At 37.3% G+C, this 22,030-nt stretch overlaps 2 protein-coding genes across 4 annotated transcripts in view; one reads left to right on the plus strand and one right to left on the minus strand.

Moving 5' to 3' along the window:
* The first annotated feature begins 1,527 nt into the window (after nucleotides 1–1,527).
* LOC107083240 (histone H4 transcription factor-like) lies at nucleotides 1,528–6,977 on the plus strand. 2 transcript variants are annotated; one of them, XM_015372273.1, is made up of 10 exons: nucleotides 1,528–1,582; nucleotides 1,923–2,098; nucleotides 3,389–3,615; nucleotides 3,719–3,827; nucleotides 3,910–4,062; nucleotides 4,143–4,217; nucleotides 4,402–4,522; nucleotides 5,287–5,425; nucleotides 5,507–5,631; nucleotides 6,191–6,976. In XM_015372273.1, exons 2-10 carry the CDS (start codon nucleotides 1,948–1,950, stop codon nucleotides 6,621–6,623), a joined length of 1,533 nt encoding a protein of 510 aa, XP_015227759.1. In that variant the 5' UTR covers nucleotides 1,528–1,582; nucleotides 1,923–1,947; the 3' UTR covers nucleotides 6,624–6,976. The 2 variants fall into 2 exon arrangements, with proteins under 2 accessions (XP_015227759.1, XP_015227765.1); XM_015372279.1 differs by lacking the exon at nucleotides 1,528–1,582 and adding an exon at nucleotides 1,656–1,808 and having other exon boundaries at nucleotides 6,191–6,977.
* Nucleotides 6,978–13,308: 6,331 nt separating this feature from the next.
* The window catches only part of LOC107083515 (mediator of RNA polymerase II transcription subunit 13-like), a 29,709-nt gene continuing 20,987 nt past the window's right edge, over nucleotides 13,309–22,030 (minus strand). Inside the window, exons 18-30 of one of the 2 annotated variants that reach the window (XM_015372825.1) lie at nucleotides 20,769–20,992; nucleotides 20,412–20,607; nucleotides 19,951–20,314; nucleotides 19,176–19,392; nucleotides 18,046–18,237; nucleotides 17,723–17,946; nucleotides 17,482–17,624; nucleotides 16,134–16,292; nucleotides 15,860–16,042; nucleotides 15,634–15,776; nucleotides 14,500–14,664; nucleotides 14,306–14,406; nucleotides 13,309–14,212 (exon numbers count right to left, since the gene is read on the minus strand). In XM_015372825.1, coding sequence (XP_015228311.1) covers nucleotides 14,080–14,212; nucleotides 14,306–14,406; nucleotides 14,500–14,664; nucleotides 15,634–15,776; nucleotides 15,860–16,042; nucleotides 16,134–16,292; nucleotides 17,482–17,624; nucleotides 17,723–17,946; nucleotides 18,046–18,237; nucleotides 19,176–19,392; nucleotides 19,951–20,314; nucleotides 20,412–20,607; nucleotides 20,769–20,992 — 2,444 coding nt within the window. In that variant the 3' untranslated portion in view covers nucleotides 13,309–14,079. The remainder of the gene's footprint in view (nucleotides 14,213–14,305; nucleotides 14,407–14,499; nucleotides 14,665–15,633; nucleotides 15,777–15,859; nucleotides 16,043–16,133; nucleotides 16,293–17,481; nucleotides 17,625–17,722; nucleotides 17,947–18,045; nucleotides 18,238–19,175; nucleotides 19,393–19,950; nucleotides 20,315–20,411; nucleotides 20,608–20,768; nucleotides 20,993–22,030) is intronic. The other variant, XM_015372833.1, reaches the window with a different exon arrangement.

Here is a 22,030-nt window from a genome sequence, read left to right on the forward strand (position 1 = left end):
TTTGTATACATATATATATTATTACAAATGGAAACCCCTGTTTGGACTTAACTGTCCCTTATAAAGGAGACCTTTACTGAAAAAAACAGATGAGAAAGAAAACATTCAGATGTGTCAGATATGTCTGAAGATTTTTTTCTGGGATTTTTTTGTTTTTTTGTTTATGTCAGTACTGAAATTAAAATATTTGCTCTTAACGACTTCCTTTGAAAATTATGATTTGAAAAGAAAATATTTTGTCGGTTTAAAACAAAAGCTTTGTTTTTAATGTTCATTTTATTTCATCACAGACTAGTGAAAATTGTAGGCCTATATTTTGTCCCCTGGAAAATGGGATGTTTCATCTCAAGGTGCTATCCAATAATAATAATGATAATGAAAACAATAAAATATATATAAATAAATAAATAAATAAATAAATAAATAAATAAATAAATAAATAAATAAATACAATGCATTAAAGTTTTAGGATTAAGTTTCAGAATCTGTCACCAAAAATCTTCATACAACTTTTCCTCGGTTCCTCTTTGCTCTCATTTTATTACCTTTTTGGTACAGTTACACAAAAAGGGAAAAAATTTTTTTCCTTATAAATACATTTCAACCAAAAGGATGTAAACATGTCATAATATTTTCCACTTGTCACTTGCGGGGCAGTCACCTTATCTTGTTCTAAATGAAGCAATAAAGAAGAAGTTCCACTTTAAAACCATTAAAAGCTGTAATTTGTTCAGATTCAATCTTTACATTATTGAGTAAAAAATAACCAATCAGACAGAAGGATGGACATTCTATTAGAAATGTTTCATACATTATTCAGAATACAAAATATGGGTTTGATAGTTATGTTTGTGTGGGTTCCAGCACATATTAGAGCACAGGGACACAGGAAGGCAGATAAAATGGCAAAGAGGGCAATTCAAAATGCCCTTAGTTTTACAGTTAACACAAATAAATCGGAGGGAAATAGTATTATTATAGAAAAAAACTGATAAAAACTAAAAAATGGCAAAAAAGTGGGATGAAAAAAAAAAAACAGGAAGAAAGTAGGAAAAAGAAGAAATGCAAGACAAAATAAAAAAGGAGAAGAGAATTATAACAAGGTTTAGGACTTATTTAATAACTTTTTAAAATTTAAAAGCATACTACTGGCAAATGTTATTATTGTGGAAATTATAAAAACAATACAAAATGTTACACTAGAATGTCACGAATATGAAAGAGAAAGAAGATAAATGAGGAGAGAGTTTGAATATATTAAGGAAAAGATAAATTTATTAGATATTTTAGACAAACAGAGAGTTATTAAATAAAAAAAATTATTTAATAGAAGTTGATTATACAATGTATATATATATATATATATAGCTTTTTTATTATTTTTTTTTTATATATTTATGTATATGTTTATTAGTCGATATACCATCACGAACCACAATTATACCAGTAGGTGGTGGTAATGCTATCAAAAGTTCGTTGCCAACCGCCAATAAATCCAAGAAGAAGAAGAAGAACTTCCGCTTTCCCGCTGAGACGGGAAATAAACAAAACAAGCTGCAAGGAGGGAAGGAAGAACAGAGAAGTAAGAGCTGCTGAGGATTTTTAGTGGAAAAAAACAAACAAACTCCTTCATTTTGTTTCTTACTTCCAACAGTAGTGTATTAATAACAAGACAATAAAAATCAATAAAAATATCAGACTTTTTTTGTTTTTTAAGAGAAAGTGCTTATATATCGCTAATTCAGCGATGAATGTGAAAGTGTTAGCTTTCGTAACTAATGTGCTTTCGGGAAAACTAAACTACTAAGGTTTGAAACAACGACCAAGCTGATCCCTGCTACTGGGAAACACATTAAGTAGCTCGGACGTTGAAGGTTAACGTTCAAATAAACGTACAGTTTTTGGTTGTTTGTTTGTTTCAGCTGTAGGTGGGAACTGATTCTTATCATGATGACAGCGAAGAGGCTGGAGAGCTTTGAGGTGGTCTGTGAGTGGGCTTCCTGCAGCTTCAAGGGCCACAGCATGGAGGAACTCAGCGACCACATGGCTCTGCATCTGAGGGATTACCTGGGAGACAAGGATGCCCTGGAGGAGCTGGGTGGGTTGGAAGGATTTCAGCAGCATTTCAGGTTATAGTTGGAAAGGAGCCTTTGGGCTTCTGGTGGGAAAAGTGCTTCTAAAAGAATTAGAATGCAATAAAAAATATATAGATTTTAGTATTTGAATCAACTGAAATTCCTACTTATATAGAGTAATTAAAACAGAAGAAAGAATTTTCTAAAATCAAAATAGTCTTAAAATGAAGATTTTTGACTGTAGTTAACAAAAATGTAACATTTTCCTCTCCAGGTTTTCATATTGTAGAGAATATTCTGATTTGCTGAGTATATATATGCATGCATTTCCTGTCCAGATTAATGTTTCGGTTTTCAAACCACTTAACTTTGAGCTGTCAAATGGAAAAAGTGTAAAAGTTACCATAATGATGTTACTATGTTATACACCACAGATAGATCTGAGTTTCCAGCTATAACCTTTGTGATTTCAGCCGTTGTGTTCATAGTTCCTTCTTTTAACTTACATGAACAGGAGTAACAGTTTAAATACTTTAGTTTTAGCTTGACTTGTCACATATACTGTGTTCTAAGTAGAGGGAGAGATATATTAGCTGAGTACTTTTTTGTGCATATTTTAGAAAAAGTATTCAAGCATGGTTTTCATAATATATTGAGGTGAAATTGAGTCTAATGCTTGTGGCATTTTATCAGCATTCCTTCACTTAAAATAGATGAATAAAAGAAAGTGTGACTAGACTGTAATATAGTAACACATTAAGTACTAAAATACATATTTATGTATATTTATTTCTCGTGCTATTCATCAGAAATGTATGATCAATAATAAGGCTGAAACAAGTAATCAGATTAATAGTGATTAATTGATTATTGAAAAAATCAAACTAATTTAGTAATCTATTAATCGTTAACTGGAGTTTAGAGACTCTTAAACGTGTCTTTAGATGACAAAGCAACCCACCTTGAGCAGCAATTGTAATAAAAAAAAAATATGTAAACATTTTGCATTTAAGATTAAAAAGATGTCTTCTCTCAGTATGCTCTATCCAGAAGTACTCAAGTGGAAAAGTTTTACTTTCACCTGGTTTAATTTAGCAAAAAGTCTTCTTTAAAGAACCTTTTGTTATCCAAATATGAATCGATTAATCAAAAAAAACAATCGACAGATTAACCAATTTGCAAAATAATCATTAGTTGCAGCCCTACTCGGTAATATGACACAATGTCATATATTAAGATCATAATAATAATAATCCTTTGCAGGGGTTATAGTGATACTCTGTTTCTTATGGAGAGCCTCTCTTTTGTCTCAGATGAGTTTGCCTGTCTGTGGAATGGATGTGACTTCCTTTCCATGGGCAGCCCTACAGAGTTGGAGGTTCATGCACATTTCCACAACTACCACGGTAAACTCAGGTTCATTGGGTCCCAGCTGCTGAAGACTCGCCCCGACCTCCCCAGCTGCAACCAGGGCATGCACAGCCTTAATCTAGTGCCAGAAGGCTCGGATGGATACATTTGCCAATGGGAGCATTGTGATGTGGGTTTTTTTTTCTGATTTAAGTTATTTAAAATTCAAGTTATTGGTTTTGTGGTAGTTACTGTTTATTATAAAAACTGCATGTTTCTATTTCTTTATGCAGAGCACATTTAACAATCCAGAGTGGTTCTACCGCCATGTGGACAATCACGTAGAAAGTGCTGAGCAGCAATCTCTTTCCCAACAGCAGGCTCTATTCTGCAGCTGGGCAGGTAACAACAAGCCAAATGGGTTTTCACCGATTGTCAAATTAGCGTTATCGCTGCCGCTTGATGATCCTTCGTTCTATCGCAGGTTGTGACGCCTTCTTTAAGATCAGGTACAGGCTGAGGGAGCACATGCGGAGCCACACTCAGGAGCGTCTCGTGGCCTGTCCCACTTGTGGCAGCATGTTCTCCAGCAACACTAAGCTGTTCGACCACCTCCAGAGGCAGGCAGAGCCCATAGGTGGGATAGATCATTTGTTTCGTTAGGATTTAAATGTTTTAGGGATTCACTAAAATGTTTTTAAATTGTTATTGTATCAGAGTCCCTGGTGTGTGAACATTGTGGCAAAGCTTTTCCCAGTGAGAGACTTTTGAGGGATCACATTCGCCAGCACGGTAAAAACAGCCCTCCATTATTACTGATTAATGGTAATTCTCTGTGATCTGAAAACACTTATGACGCTCGGCTAGTTTAGCATATTGCAAAGACAGATACTCTCTTTAAAGAATAAATATCTGTCCAAAATGAGTTTGCATGCTGAAAAATGTTCTAACAAAAACATCTTTGCTTTGCTTCCAGTGAACCAGGTGAAATGTCCCTTCTGCGACATGACCTGCACCACTTTAGCAGCTCTGAAGATCCACATCAGGTTCCGCCACTGCGATGAGCGGCCCTTTCCATGTGACTTCTGCGACAAGAGGTAAACGTTCAAAACAGATCGTTACCTACAGCTCTGTAAGAAATAAGTAGAAACACAACTAATGAATCAAATTTATTGGTCAGATTGGTTCTGATCCAACTAAAAATGAAATATAAAATCTTTCATGTTCTTAGGCAGTTTTAAGATGACAGTAGATGAAAGAGGTGAATGGAGCAACATAATTAGCATCTACCGAGCAAATAATAACACATAAACAAACTTAGTTTATTTGTTTGTTGAGATTTCGGATTCTAAAACGACGTGGATTAAAAAAAAACGATGATGTGAAAGATTTGCTCGGTGCTATCAGCATCCCTCTGCAGCGCTACATATGAACATCCACTTGGAACTAGATGTTTTGTAAAATGTGTGAAATTCCTTTTTAAGTATTTTAAAGTTCTGGATAGGAATCCAATAAGGAAAAAAAGAGACAGAAAAGTGAGGACTTGTATTTCCAGACATTATTTGCTGTCCTGTCCCAATCGCACATCTACTAGACAATTTAACTAAATGATTTTAACGGATGATTTCCAGCCTTTTTTCTGTTTTTCTAGTTTGAAGAGAGAATATTTGTTATGTGGTAATAAGCTGGAAAGAGACTTAAACTGTTACTTATTAAAGTCTTCCTTTGCACCAATATTTATTATACAGTTCACTTAAGAATATTTTTATTTTAACAGATCATTTTAAAAACCATGTCATGTTTGTTTTAATGCTTAATCAAATAAATAAAATTGTTAACTTTTTTTTTTTGCAAATGGCAGGTTTAAAAACCAACGAGATCTCCAGAAACACACCGATGTTCACAACGAGGGTACAGTGTTTCACTGCACGGTTGAGGGTTGTGATTATTCCTGTTACACGCTTCAAACTATGAACCACCACTTCAAGAGAGTTCACGAGGTTTGTCTGCTCTGAAGAAGAATTTGCAGACATGCTGTAAAATGACTTTAGACATTAAAGTGACTTGGTTTGGTCCAACAGGCTGGTGGGATGTCCAAGTATAAATGTCACATCTGCGATAAAGTCTTCTCCTGGTGTTACACTCTCACGCTTCACCTCCGTAAGAAGCACGAACTGAAGTGGCCCTCTGGACATTCACGCTTCAGGTAAACGGCATTATTACAACCCATTGCAAAACTATTCACACCCAAAATGTAAGTTTGATTCCGATTAAGAGGAACACATTGGAAAAGTTGAGGGAAAATTCATTCTGTGAAATCTCTAAATAAAATCCATTGCAGCATCCATTTCTCCATCATAATCTAACTTGTTCCAGAGCACAGCCTGATGCTGCCAACTCCTTGTTTTATCATAGAGAATGTGTGTTTAGGACATTTTCCTATGTTTGTTTCTGCTGTTTATAGGGGAAAATGTGAAACTACACATAATGTTTCACTCACATGGTTTTGGTTTTCCCAAAAGAAAAAAATCACATTGAATTAAATGGAAGGATTTCATCTGAACAAGTTCAAATAGTTGAACTGGTGACAGACCCTGCAGAGTAGCTTTGGGGTTAAATATATATGACAATATAACCAAAGGTTGTACAGTAACATTCAAAATAAATGCAATATAAAAGCCTCAGAAAGGATGCCAAGAATGCCAAAAATCCCCGTTATTAAATACAGTTAAATGGTGGTATATCCTATTGTTATTTGTACACAGATACAGGAAGGATGTAGACGGTTTCCTGAAAGTCAACATGGTGCGCTTTGAGACTGTCGAGGTGACGAAGGAGATCATGAAGAACATGGCCAAAAAGCCCCAGAACCTCCGGCAGAGTCAGAGATCCGGCAGCACTAAGAAGAAAGCTGCCGTCACCCCACAGAGCAGCCGGAGCTCGCCGGCAGGTTCTTCCTCACCTTCATCCAACTCCTCTTCCTCCTGCTCTTCAGACCTCTCAGGAGGGGAGGAAGCTTCCTCCCAGCACAGCCCTGTAGGCGGAGACTCTCCCGTCTACTGCATGATGACGACAATTCCTCACATCGAGGACGAAGCCGGAGGAATGTCGCAGGACGGCTGTGACGGCGGCGGGACGTCAGGCGCCGTCCAGGCTCTGACGGAAGTTGCGAGGGGCCTGGGGATGGACGTGGTGTAAATCTCAGAAATGTCCTGCAATGTTTTGCTTTTATTATTGTGTGTCAGCAGAGCCATGTCGGGACCAAAGTTTTAATTCTCAGCAGAAGCTCACTGCACTCTGTGCTTGTTAACTTAAAGTGATCCTGTAGTTTTAAAATTCTACTGCTAGCGCTAAGCAGCTTTCATTGCGTTTTTTTCTCATCGAAAGATTTTATTTTTTTATATCCTAGTGAAACGTCGTTCAATTTTTATTCTTTTAAATATATTTATAAAAATGTAACCCTTCCTTGAAAATTATTTTATTGTTTGCTCTAGTGTATGGTGAAATATATTCACATATTGGATGAATTTTTCAAGGTGAGATCATTAAATAAAAGTAAAGTAAAATCAGCCCTAATGCCCTAAATATCTGGTTGGAAAGGTTCTTTATTTCATAATCTTGGCTAGAAGTTATATTTTACACTGTGAAAAAGTTTTAAGCAAATCCTTAATCATTTTTGTTAATAAGTAAACACATTTTTCTTAATAAATTAGACAGAAAAAAGACATTGCCTCAAATTTAAGTTATAAATTATTTATAGGCAGATTTTTTAGAAATTTTAAATAATTTCCACTTCCAACACATCTGGATGACTGATTCCAGAACTGTACAGTCAGAATAAAACTTTAAGAATCGGACCAACATGAAGTAGGTGAAAATGAATAAAAGTTGGCACATCATTCCTCATTTATAGACAAGACAAATTAATTGAAATCCATCAGTTTGGAAATAGTTATAAATTCATTTCCAAATATTTTCTGCCTCATTGAATCCCAGTCTGCTTATATCAGCCGATTACTAAATACATGAAACAGTTGTGCATCTGTCAACTAACATTATTAACAATTTCCAAGAGCCCCAAACAACATTTAATGAGCTGCATGCTGCAAATGACCTCAATCAAGGTCATTGTTTATAATTCAATAACAAGTAAAAAACTGGGTAAAAATGTGATCTTACATTTTCTTCATAAAACAAGTAGAGTATTTTAATCAGTCTCTGTTTGAATTTAATATGTAGGGGATGATACAGCAGGACAGTGATCCAAAACACAACCTTATCCCCCTCTGAATGGGTTTAAATGTTAGTTGAAGGTTTTGGAATGATCTAGTCAAAGTTCAGATTTAATTATGTGGTATGGCTTTAATTTTATGCCTACAATGTAATTACAAAACCTTCAAATAAGATTAACTGACCTGTTATGGTAAAAAAGTTAACTTAAACTTGAATACATTATAAAATCATATAAACCCGTCATTAAACATACAATATGTGAACTACTGGTTATAATCCTGAACTTAGTAAACATTAAAGGGGCATCTGTACTGAAGATGGATGATATTATGAAGCAAAAAAAGCAAACTGAAAATGTATATTTAATAGGAATTAAAATTTTCATTAAAACCTTTTCAGACAATTTTAAAGATACCCTGTGAAAAGGTAAGAATCCACCATTATTGAATAATAATTGTCCTGGTTTTGAAGGTTTACTGACCTGGAAAAAAAAAAAGATGTACAAAAAAAGGCTAAAACTTGTCAGACAAATACCAAACTTTCTTCCAGCCCAACATCAGGTCTGTGTTTCCATGTTATTTAGAGACATCCACATCTATTAGGACAATGACACACATACGCTTCCAGTGTTCGTTTGCTGCACCTGCATGCAGGGAAAAATGTAAGCTGCAGTGAATGAAGACAGGCCAAAATGGTTGTCTTTACTTTCCTGCTTTGGCCTCTTCACCTCATCACACCCGCAGGCCTCCAGATGTTTCTTCTGTTTGAATCAGCTGCTTTGCTCTCTGTACCTTTATGCATTATTTCTGGATCCCAGAAAGGTGGGCTCAACTTTGGGTCAGTATGGCAGCTCTTTTTTTCTCTCAAGATCCAGGTTGTCATTAAGAAGCAGCTTAACTGGACACTTCATATTTCCCCTGCTGATATTGTCCTGCTGAATCTCATGGTTTAGGTGGAAAGCAGGTTTATATGGATGTGGTTCTGGTAGATCTTGTCTGTCGCGGCTGATGTTTCCTTTTATTCTAGTTCTAATTCTTCCATATGCAAAATTTAAGCAATGAGAGAAAAGTACATTTAATAAACAGACTAATTCTAGTTTTATGTATTGCTTGAATAAATCTCACCTAAATACGGGTGTCTGGAGGAGGACTGGGTTTCTTTAGGTTGCTCTGAGCTGGACAGACTTGTGATAGCAAACCTGGGTAATATCTCTTCAGGAAGACTCTGGTATTTCTGTCACACTGTTTGTCAAATTATAAGCATGAACAATTTTTTACTATAAAAGTAGTTAGGAAAAATCTTGAAACAGGTACATCTTTTTAGTCATTGATACCTTGAGCCATTTGTGATAATATATCCTCCATGCGATGTAAAAGTGTAGCGCCCTGCTCCGTCGTATCTGAAAAAAGTGAGAAATTAGGTTAACTGCAATGCTAGTTTTATTCAAAACATTCCTCCAAATACTGACCTGATCACATCTTTATATTTCACTAATCTCAACCTTATTCTTTGTTTTTACTATGGATTTCAAGCAGTTTATTTGATGCCTTGCCAAAGTGGTGATTATCATAGTAATTTCCATAATGCGCTTTAAAGAAAAATCAAGACAAGACTGAGTTCAGCCATCCTGAGCCTGTTCTTTCTGAAAGCTGATGGAGAGGAACTGCAAATGGAAATTTAAAGTTCGGTCTGGACTTTGACTAGGCCACTCTATACCATCAACTTTCCTTGACCCAAATATTTCCCTTCTCGCCTTATGTTTGGGTTTTTGATCTGTTGGAAGATGAACCGTTGTCCCAGTCGTAAGTCAATTAGAGCTTCCAAGCTTGTTTATTATTTCCAGAATTTCCCTTTATTCATCTCCATTTATTTTTCCATCTTGCATACTTAAAAGCTTTTTTTTAATCTCTGCAATTTTTTGAACAATATGTTTATTAATTCTTATGATACAAAAATCAACATACTTTTTAACAATTGTTCCCCACCCCACTCCTCTCACTCCTCTCTCTTCTCCCATATAAGAATCAGTAACAATAATGTATAAGGATTAATCTAAATGTAAAACAAATATTACAAGTCACCCATAAATCCAGTATATATTACTGTACTTCATACATAGGTTAGTCTTTACAACAATACACAGTTAAAACAGGAACAAAAGTATAAATAAAGTTTGAAGACAGTTACACCTCCTGTAATAAATGACCAATGTTATTGTGATTAATGTAGTTATTAAATGGCTTCCATATTTCTTCATATAAATCATTTCTGTTTTTGATCAAATATGTTATTTTTTTCCAAGGCTATACACTGTGCCCTGGAGTTAAACCAAACTCCAATAACTGGTGGGTCATTCTTTTTCTAGCTGAGCTATCTTTCTCTCAGATGTAAAATAGCTAAATCTATACATTTACATTGCTGGTGGATAAGTTGAAGTTTTTTTGGGTATAAGTGCAGAAAGATCAGTACACCCTCTTAATGTTCTGCTCTTATTCTCTTATTAAAAGCTTAACAAACTAGTTGGTTAGTTAGTCGGGTAGAGCATGCAGACCTGCAGCTCTGGAGCCAGAAACATTAAAATAACCACCAAAAATGTTTCTGTTCAACAAAGGAAATGTGAAGCCAGCTGATCTGCTTTGTTTATCAGCAGGCTGCGACGTGTTATTTCATGCTCTACTAACTCTGATTTTCTGACAGATTTTGCTACATTTTAAAACCCAAACTGGACTTCTTTACTTAGCATCTCATATTCCCATCGCTTAAAAAACAACAGAAATTTGTTAGTATAGCCACATGAATAAATAGTATAGTGATTTAAATAAAATGTATTATAAAATGTTCTCCCCCTTTTTATTTGTCCTGGAGACTATATATAAAAACAACTCACAGCTAACATGAGAAGTGGGAATATATGGACATTTTTGCACAAAGCTTTGAGAAAATATTAAGTTTTTTAAATCCGCAACAGTCAGTCTGTTAGTGCTCAGTTTAAATATAGATAATTAGAAAGATCATCTGGATTAATTTTGGATTATATGGTAATTTTCCCTCTAAACAGAGCCCTCATGTATTACAAAAACAGATAATGTAACTATTGTATCTATTAACAAGCTGGTCTAATCAAAAGGACAATGAGCTCTACGGTTTGAAATTATTTGCGTAGCCATGGAGGTCCCTACATTGAATACCAATATTGGTCTTTTGTGCTTGAAGTTTGCATGTTCTCCCTGTGTACATAGCGGTGATCTATACATTATAATATCATTTATTTGTCATTAAATTAGGTCAGTTGTTCTTTTTGAATCACCCTCAGGTTTGGGTGATTCAAAAAGAACAACTGACGGACAGCTGGATGGACAGATGCATGGGCAGAGAGATGGATGGACGATGGATGGATGGAATTCTGGGGCCCATCTGAGGGCCGTTTGTCCAGAACGTCCAGTGAAAAAGACACTATGGGCTACCCTTCATCTGGATTCCATTAAGAGGAACATAAGAAGGTGATTGGCTGAAGCTTTGTGATCACATGTTCTCCTTGGTTAGCTAATTCTATTCTCTTAAATCCTGTTAGTGTGGGCAGGGTTAAAGCTGCTGCACTGTTTGCCCAGAGTACAGAACTTTACCTGTGATAAGCAACGTCTCCACAGTGTGCTGGTAGAGATGTAAATCAGCTTCACGCCTCAAACTCTTATGTGTTTTCATTAGTGCATAAAAAAGAACCGATTCCAACATGAAAGCATTTTAAAACCTAATGGTGCATTTTTTTTGTATTTGGAATATTGTAGATCATTTGCCTGTAACAGTTTTAAAAAACAATTATTTCTTTATTCCAGAATATCTACTTGTCAGATTTACATTTGGAGCTTTTAATGATTTTCCTGTATTGTTCCAATTCTAGTGAGCAAATATTTTTAAGTAGAAATAGGTAGCCTAGATACATTTTCTTTGTTGTATTTTCTCTAATCTGAAAGTACAAACAGAATGATAGACAGATAATGGTTGATTTAAGTTAAAAGTTATTCTTTTATTCTCCAAACGGATTTCTGGCTGGAAAGTAGACTTCCTTTTTTCGACATTAATCTGATGGAGAATCTAGAGGAAGTTACAGATTAGGGTGATGGTAGGAAAGCCTTTTTTTATTTTAAAACATCAGAGAAAGCATTTCAAAAGCTGGTGAGTTATTAGAAGAGGTATTAATCAAGACATTTCATAATTTTTCAACATCCTATTATTAATAGCACCAATAAACAGATAACATATAGAGATGGATTATTTCTTTACATTGACAGTCCTGTGTGGTGAGTGGTGCCCATCTTATTTTCTGGAAATAAGCAAATGTTTTGATTAAATGAAAACACTTTTCAGTCCAAATGCCAGGGATATAGATCATACTTGGCCTAACTATAATCTTGAATACAGACAGATGGGATCATGGACTTCAGATGTCAAATATGTCCAATCCTCCCGACTCAGTCTTTGTAGAACAAGCTTCAGTGAGTTAAGAGAATCTCCTGTTTTCTGATATCTTAAGATCGTAATTTTCCACAGTCTTGTTTGCAAATAAGTCCAGACTTAATGGATAATTGGCTTTTCTAACACAATTATATACTTTGATGCACAAGATTTTTATTCTAGTTCAAAACATCTAATTAATTCCATCGGTGCTCAAAGGGGAACTTCTGCTCCACTCTTCTGCAAACGAACATACGGTATCTACTATTAGCTTTGCCCTCTTTATCTTGACAGAGAGAATAAAAATCTCCTCAACATGATGCTGCCACCATGTTTCACTAATCGTTAGCTGAAAGAGAGGATTTTATTTAGATCTATCCAGTTTTCTACATTTGATATTAATAGTTAGAATGGATGTTTTACAGCCATCTTCTGACAGCTTCTACATTCAATGCTACCTTTCCCTGTCTTGTTAATGCAAACGGCTTTTTGTATGGTAGGTCTGAAATCTTTTCCTTTCAGGTGACAAATTTTACAACATGATACTTTTATCGCTTTATTTTAGATTTAAAATTTGACTTTTGCAGGTTATTTGAATGATTGAATCTTGCTGATTTTGATACAATATTTCACCTGGAAAACAGTCATCTTTATCTCAGTGTATGTCATAGTGTCCCAATAAACTACATTGTGACAAATATGAAAAATCTCAATTAGTAAATTTTATGTATATTCCTGCAAGTTCCTGTAGATTTAAAGGTATAGTGGAGGATGCTCTTCTTCAGGGTGGATCATCAAATAAGTTGTCCTCCTCGTTGTCGATCATTCTGGTGATATGCTTACATAAGGCCATCCTACGTGCTCGTCCCCATTTTCACTTACCGGTGGCGAGTCTGACATAGTGGAAAAATTGCAAATCTTCTTTTGGAAATTAAGCTTGTATGAGCAATGCAAACAGCAACAGAGTGTGCACAAGGAGAAATGAGCTTGTGCATGCTCTCGCACGTGTTTAATAGGAGTTCGGCAGGATGATGTATGTCCATTTATTTTTTGTGTGGAGAGGGCGGGTAGTTTCCGGAATCTGCAAAAACCGTTCACTATATCTTTAAAATTAAATTTAAAACTAATGTCAGAACTCTTTTTTTTTTTTTAGTTCAATTCCAGGTTTAGCATCAAAAGCAAACACCAAAATCCTGTAAGGTAGACGCACTTTATTCCTAAAACAGAAGCTGCACCATCAGTAGCGGCACACAGGTATATATGTACACATATACACACACAATTACCTAAATCTGTTATATAAAATATATAATCTGACAATGTACCTTTTATTCCTCTTCAGAGCTCATTGAGTTACTGTGCGAGAGAGACAGACAGAGAGGTAAGTCTCATCCACTCAGGTGGGACACAAAAAAAAAAGAAAATGCCCAGACCAGTTTTTTACAGCATGTCAATAAAAAGGTCTGTACCCCCTTTGGAAAAATAAGATTCTAAAAGCAATCTACAGCAAATTCACTGGAACAGGTCTCTCTTTCCGTCTTCTAATTGAGAAAAAAATTACAATTTTTAAAACCAATTCCTTTACAGCAAGATGTACACACCCTCTAGGATTTGTAATATATAAAAGATATTAAGCATTAAAAATTCAAATACATTTAAAAACTTACAATAAATAATATATGCAGGCATTTTATTAAGATAAAATTTCTTAGATTGCAATCTACTGTCATTAAAAAGAAGTTTTCTCCTTTATGAAACATCCCTCAATCATCCAAAATGCTAATATGTGTTCTTGGCATTTGATTGATTAGGTGGGACTTTCCAGTCAGCGTTTGAAGAAATCGACCAGGGAGAAGGAAGAGAGCACCTTCTCTCTACACCCCGCCCCCCGCGAAGGGAGTGTGAGGAGCACAAAGTCTGTCGTTCCTTAGCGATTCCTCCGATCAGCGGTTTGATCTCTTTAAGACTTTCAGAGCATGTTCATAATGAAGTTGTAGATCTGTGTGAGCACCACGAAGTGAACAGGCAGACATGAGCGCCGGTCCTGGGTGGCAGGGTTGCATGTGAGCCAGGAGAGGGCGTTGTACTGCTCTAAGACAAATCTAAAGAAAAGCAAAATGGCAAGAAAAGGATGTTAGCTCTGGTTAAGCTGCAGAATTCCTTGTTCCTATTAGATCAGACAGGTGGGTTCCTACCTGAGCACGTCAGAGGTGTGGTTAGAGTCCAGGGGGTGGGAGTGTTTACTGTGCAGAAGCTCGTCTGATTGGACGGACGACACGTGCAAGTGTAGAGACGCCTGGAAAAACAATAAAAAAGGAAGACAAATTTAGTCATTTGGCTTCCAAAACAAAAGATCAAGAAAAAAGGAAGGTATGAATGATATGTTTACCTTCAGAAAGAGCGGACACTGGTTCTGAGCTTCAGGACAGGCGGACCAGAACCAATCAGGGAGTGGCCCCGCCTTCGCTGTGGAAATGAAGTAACCCAGAGCCATCGGCTGCTGCAGGATGCTGAGAGCCTCCTCATGGGACTCCATCCGATCCGCACCCTGGCCCTGCACGCCACAAACCATATGAACTGTCAGATTCTTCGCCCAGACCTTTGATCATTTTATGGGCTGACAAAGAAGAAGCTACTAAACAATAATAAAAAATGATAAATATATCTCTCAATGCTCATCTTCTACTGGGAGATCATGAAGTTCATATCAGGCTTTTAAAAATTTATTTAAACGCTTCTTTCCATTGTGGCTTTATAAAACTACAGACACGTCCCTTTTTGATGCTAGCAGCAGCTTCAGGTGTAATTCCGACTGGATAACAGAATATCAACCTGTGACGTGTGAAGCTGGTGATTTCACAAAAAAAAGTTTATTCCATCCACTGTGCAACGTTTCCTAGACAGAAAAACCTCAGGATATGTTGTCACCGCTGACTGATAATCCTCATTTTTTAAAGCCTCTCTTTAACTCCTGGAAATAAACTTTACTTTGGTAAAATAGCTCAATTATCCAGGAGGCTTTGATCATGACCTCAGTGGATTTTAACTGAAATGAGTCTCCTACTGAAACTCAAGGTTGAGGGCTGCATGATAGTAGAACAGACTAAAAGCATTAACAGAAGTTAATATCAATGGTGTTCATTGTGAATAATCAGCAAATTTTTTCATATTAATTCAGGAATTTTCACAAAACTACACTGTGGTTGGTACAATACTTAAACGTAATATATTGGACATCTCTAAGATGGAAAAGGACAAGAAAACAACCAGTTTAAATGATGGAAAAGTAGAATTATCAAACATCCTTTCAGAATAATAGGATGATCTTTTTGGTGGCCACTAAAACCGTGCAGTCTCTCAATAAACCCCCAATCTGTCTGCGCTGTATGAAGAAATATAAATCTCCAAGAATCAAGTTGATCACTTGTGGAGGGAAGAAAAATCCGCAATCTGAACATGTGCAGCCAGTAATTTCATGAATATTACTTTATTCAAGGAATATTACATCAGAGGTTTGACAGACCTTGCCTACGTCTCCTCCGTGATGGTAGTGGTGACCCGGAGAGTGAACAGGAGAGGTGGTTGGAGAGTTAGGCAGTATGTTGATGAGTTCTGGATCCATGTCGCCAACAAACAAGTCAAAAATACCCATCCCTTCAGAGCCGTCTAGAGGGGAAGGAAAACGGTTTGACATCAGCAGGTCCTAACAATGGAGACTCTATAATAAATCACTCAGGGACGAGACCTACCAGGGTTAATGGGGTTGAAGCTGATGTCGATAGGCTCGGAAGTGTTAGTGTTGACCTGCACCATGGCCGACGTGGGGAACACCAGAATGTGTGTGCAGGACGTGTCCTGCGGCGTGCTCAGCTGGGATGTCTGCATGTTGAGAGTGGTGCTGCGACCGAACACTGAACCCGTCGAGACGGAATCTAACAAAGGAGATACAAAGAGCTTAATCGTTTTAAAAATATCATCTACAAGATCAGATAGTTTCCCATGCAAGTTTAAAACTCATTTTACCTGGCATGATCACAAAGGACCCCTGTGGCTCCATGGCAACTAGACAGGCGCTGAGGATGCTGGGTGTGTCGGCAGCAGAGATGCCGCACATCCTACATGTCTCCTTCAGGCGCTTACTGAGAGACTGCAAATTTGTCCGACTCAGCAAGATACTCCAGTCTGAAACATGAAGACGGATAAAGGTTAATCAAAAAAGATTAGGACTTTAAGACCCATATAAATAAAAACAGTCAACTTTCCTTCAGTGAGTAAAACTGAACTGTCATTTTTTTTTTTCCTTCATACTTTTCAGCTCCGGTACGAGAGTTAAATGTTTTAAATTGAAATTACAAAGTAATCCACACTTTACACACTACTTGTCAAGCATGAAAACAGTGTTTCCAAGTCCAACTTTGTTAAATATAAACTATTCTAATAAAACCAACTGTGGCCGATGTTAAAAAAAAAAAAGAAAGAAGAATAGAAGAAGTAAAGAACATATACATTTTAGACCCACTACAAAGAAATCTGGACATATTCAAAACCGTAAGGCCTAAACTTAATTATTTCAAATTTTTATTATACCCGGCTCATCAGACAGATTAAAGATCTTTTACAAGAGACACATGGCTATGAGGGAAGCGTCATAAATACGCTGATTATTTAGCCATTTGATCGAAAGTTCAAGAAGTTCAGTCTATTAATTCCATGCATTTCAGTTCTTGCTCTTCCTAAATGGTAAAAGTACTTAACGGTGCATGAGGGGGCCACGGTTGGTAAAACGATCTCACTGCTTCCTGCTGTGAAACTACCCACCAAAAAAAGGATGGTCGTTTCCACGGATTTGTGCTTTAAAACGAGCGATCATAGTTTAATTTGTGCCATAGGGAAATTAATTAAAAGAAACAAAAAGCTTATTTCTATATCAGAATCCCAGTTTCCTTTAAATAACCTCAATATTCTCCCTAAAAGTCAAGTAAATTATAAAATATGATAGCAAAAATGGTGTTTAGTCGCAGATTAAGCTGTATTACAAAATTGTAATTCTAAATGCATAGAGTCCAGCAGGAGTGGGAACTTTAAAATAAATATTTTGTCCAGAACAACGCATGTAAAGATAGAATAAAAATGGGACCAAGTCAGAAGCTTGTCAGATGTCAGAGCAAAAAAAAAATGGGAGAGCTGTTAGATTTATACAGAACAACATCAGTAGTATTTTATTATTTTGAAATATTGATAAAGAGGAACAACAGGTCTCATAACAGCAGGAAAAACTGCTTTAGAATTCTTATGGAAATCTTGAAATAAAACTCTTCTCTGTGTTAAAGAACTTACAGGAAGTCTACATCTTGCCTAGTTAACAGCGTACCTCTCAGCTCGCCGTGACCTATCCTGCCAAGCCGCCCAATCACCACTCTCCACGGCAGTGATGTCACCTGAACCAGGCCGACACACCACTCCCACAGCTTCTGTAAGCCCACTCGTCTGGCAGAACTCTTTTTCCTGCGAGCCCTGGGCAGAAACATAAACACGACAGCAGTTAAGTGTCGAGGAGTCAGGCGATCCCGCTGCTTTTAGCTATGCATCTAGTTTGCTGAGAGACCACACACCTGTTGGGTACATCAATACTGATGATGCAGGTCTCCAGCAGTTCCCCATGTTGGTCGGTGCAGGACGCCAGCAACCAGCGCTGGTCATGAGACAGGCAGTAGCCTACAAAAAGCACATTGTACTTCTGCGACGCCTCGCCGAACGTCTCCCCGAGCTCAGTCTGCTTGTCTTTGACTGGAGCCAAGATGAAAGATGGCGTATACAATCGCAGACACTCCGGCCGCTGTGCACATGAAGGGGAGAAAAAGATGCTCAGTTTCTAAGACCAAACATCAAGGAGTTTTTTTTTATAATTAACATGACCAAACATTAGAGCAGTCACCTCCGGGTTCTTCAGGGCCATATCGAGGGCGAGCCCGGGCCCAAAGCCCGTCAAGGCCTTGAAGTTTGTTGAATTTGGCAGAGGCCGACGACACTGGGTGTACACGGAAAAGGCCAACGACTTCAGGTGCTGGCTGTAGTTGTGGCGATCACCACTGTGCACTGGTTGCAGGAGGTACTGGCAGGGAACAATCTGAGGAAAATAAAGAGCAAATAAATCCTAAAGTCTAAAATTAAGCTATAAACAAATTGAGATAAAATTAAAATTGAATTAAAAAAGAACAAACAAAAAACAAAACACCAAAAACTTTCATTTAGTATTTTGAAAACCAACCTTAATGGATTAAAAGGCAAGAATCAAGCCTAAAAATCAGACCTATACCTTTGTTATTAGGCCTTAATTTGGATTTGAATATATGAGCCTTGGTTTCCAAACATATATCCATACCAACTTTCAGATTTCTGTGTCCGTCCATTTCTAAAAGTTTACTATCAATTTATAATAAAAGGTTGTGTTAAGAAGTCTCGGTTTAATTTCGTACTTTTTCCACAATTTCAGTGTTCTTTCTGCCCGTTTCAAAACTTGACATAAAAAAGGAGGGGAGTAAAGGTCTGACCATGGAAATCTACAGACAGGAGTTTATGATGAACGCAAGACGTAAAGACACACAAACCTTTAAGGTTCTGATCCAAGAAAACCAAATCTAATTTTCTTTTAACAAGCAGCACTCTGCAGTGACTCTTAGCCCCTATGAAAGCAATGAGGGGGCAGCTTGTTTTCTACACCATCTCTGTATTTTTCCTTAGTTAAACACAAACCCTCAGTCCACTGATCCCTTGATTCTGATTATTTACCAAACTTTTGCATAAACCCAAACGCACTTTCCCCAATATCAGAAGTGTTGCACACATCATAGATTCTATTTATTTCAGTATCTGTTGCAGCTGTTGTGCCGACACTGAGCCATTAGCTCAGATATCCAGACCTCTTGTGTTTTAGAATTCCCCTTGGTGTGTTGATGCAACTTGGTGTCAATGTATTTCAGGTGGGGGTAGTTTCCACCTTAATTAGTCACTGCTAATTATTCCCCCGTCTTCTCTAATGACAGCAGCACAGAAAAACCACCATACCTGTACGGAGACGGCGTTTCTGATGTGAGCAGGTAGGAAAGGGAGCATCTCCATGTAGCAGCGCAGCAGGCCCAGTGTGTAAGTGCTGGAGTGGACCTCTTTGTCTGCGGTTTCATAGCTGAAGGGATCAACGATGTAGACCACTATGGCAGGTGGGTAAGAAACAGCATGGGACTCTCCATCTGTCGGCTTGCCCACTTTGTCTCTATCCATTGTGCTATTCAAAACAGGAGAAAGAAGTTAAAAAAAAAATAAAAATCAGTGACTTCATTTATATAAATCAAGGTGCAATTATAGAACTGGCCTTTTCTCCTCTGTAATTTTTAGTTCATGGTTATGTCATACTTTACATTTTCTAGGTCTTTAAAGGAACCAGCTGCAAAAAGTCCATTCATACTGAGAGAACTAAATGCAGTGACTTCAGCAGATATTAGGAAAGCTAAACAAATTAAATCAGAAGCTGCTCTATTGATTTTTTTTAGAACGTTCTACCATTTCCCATCTTAGAACATAGTTGACTAAGAAATATTGTCAAGAAATCTCAGGAGTCATATCAGGATCTACAGTATAAACCCTAATGTGAACGGCTAAACCAAGTTTGTTTTTATGTTTTACAGCAGCTGGCTCTCACACATGTTGGGTTCTTCTGTTCCTTACAGACTTTGTTCTTTTACGGTAATCAGTTCCAGCAGGTCTGATCTTTATAAAAACTGGCTTTCAGAAATAAAACACAAACGTCTTATCAATGTATTTCCAAGAACAAGAGCTCACACACCTCTCCTGTGTCTCTGCGGAGACCTGAGGCTGGCTGGACCCGTTTTCACTCAGACCACCGGCGCTTTGCGAGTTTGACTGAGGTCCGTTCTGAGTAGTGCTGCCTTGCAAGCTTCCTGCCCCAAATGGCAGGTAGGAGCTTGGCTTGCCTGAGGCCATATTTCCATTAGTTTGACAGCCTGATGATGAAGAGGAGGGAGGGGTACTGTTGACCTGCGCTGGCTGGGTGGAGCTGGTGCTGGTAGTGTTGGTGCTCTGAAGTCCTGAGGAGACGCTGGAAGAGTTGGGAGTCTGCGAGGCAGGCTTGGTGGGATGGCGTTGTGACAAGAGGGAGCTATCCAAAGACAGCTCCGACAGGTTTGGAGCTAAAAAACAAAAAACAAAAAAAACAGAAAAAAGAAATGAATGATCCATCACTCTTAAAAATAAACATTCTATTTTACATCTTTGGAAATACATTACCTAATTCATAGCGACACACTTGAGCAAAAAGTTTGAGCTTATTAAATGCTTCATTATTTCCGTCCCTGGCAGCCATCTTGAGGAACCAGTCACTGATGGGCTGCTCCGTTAGGCTCCTGCCTTCCGGGGAGCCGACTGTCAGGACCCCATCTGGGTGGCTCCTGCAGATGGGTTTGTGTTGCCCCAGCTGGCATGCCTGTTTACAGAATGGCAGTGTTTGTATTATAGAAACAATTTCAATAATAATTTTTTTTTTTAATACAACTTGATGCAAATGTATATTTTCCTAGTTGTATAATACCATAATTTTCCAGACTACCTATAACTAGAGTTTAAACGGGTTCTTGGGATGCATACCTCATACATAACACTTAGATCTTTAAAAAAGGTTTTGGCTCCACGGAGCAGCGACTGGTTTTCCGGGCAGATGACGACATAGGCCACGTCCCTCTGGGATCCGAAAGGTTCCAGGAGCAGCTTTTCCCAATAGGGCAAACCAAAAGGAGACAGCACCATAAAATCATACTCATAACCAACCAGAAAGGTTGGGATGGGCAGAGGCTCCGGAGACTCGTCTGTACCTGCAGTGAAACATGAAAAAAATAAAATAAATACACAAGATTGGTAATCAGGGTTCCTATATTCACAAATCAAAACATCACACTTCACACAAAGGCTCAGGCTTTAAATGTATAGAGGCTGCAAAAGTTTACACCAGTTTAGGAAAGTATGGAAGGTATAACAGGTTGGTGACTGATTAAAAAAAAGCATAAAAAAAAAACCTTCTGATGTTTTAAAACTCAAAGTTGGTGAAGTGCTATCTTTGTAAATTTTCAGATATTTACAGTTTTCAAATATATAAACGATAATCTATGACGCTGTAATAGTTTCATATATCTGTTCATAAATATATTATTTGGTTATTTGTGTCATTACGAGCCCTCTATCATGCCTTCTAGTGAAGGGCCATGCAATGGTCATGCTGTGGTTTGCAGCCACAGACAGCAGAGGAGGGTCCCTCTTCAGCCTCCTGCCCTGGAAGACTGAGGAGGAACCTAATGTCGCATATATATTATATATATATATCAGAGTATTATTCTAGGATAACTAAGAGTCATAGCTCCAAAAAAACACATGAATTTCTCTTTATAATGAAGTTCTAAATATTGACACAAATATTTTGCACACTGAGCCTTTGGATTTAGCTTTTTATCATCTACCCAAATTGTGTAAATAAACAGTGGACTTTTGTTTATGTTTTTTCTTTATTCAAGCTTTGATTTAATAACGTAAACTGTAACAGTTTTTGGCAGGTTACCTATTTAAATTTTTATTAAACACTCAATGCATTATTGTACAAAACTGCTAGATATTGAAAGGTGGCTTAGTTCTTTGGCAAAAGCTAATGCTGACAGCTTTTATATTTTTAAGTTATGAGCAAGAGGACCGTATTATTCCAGGAAACCTGTGTGAGAAAGCCTAGAATTTTCTACATACTGAAGACTGTAAAAGCTAAACTAAAAGTCCAATGAGCATTATAAATTTGGTGTGAATCTATATTAGAGCCCCAGGTCCCAATTCAATAGCAAAATAGGAAATAGTCTACATAGACAAAGGGA

The sequence above is a fragment of the Cyprinodon variegatus genome, unplaced genomic scaffold (assembly GCF_000732505.1).
Source record: "Cyprinodon variegatus isolate N-32 unplaced genomic scaffold, C_variegatus-1.0 Scaffold4, whole genome shotgun sequence".
NCBI lineage: Eukaryota > Metazoa > Chordata > Actinopteri > Cyprinodontiformes > Cyprinodontidae > Cyprinodon > Cyprinodon variegatus.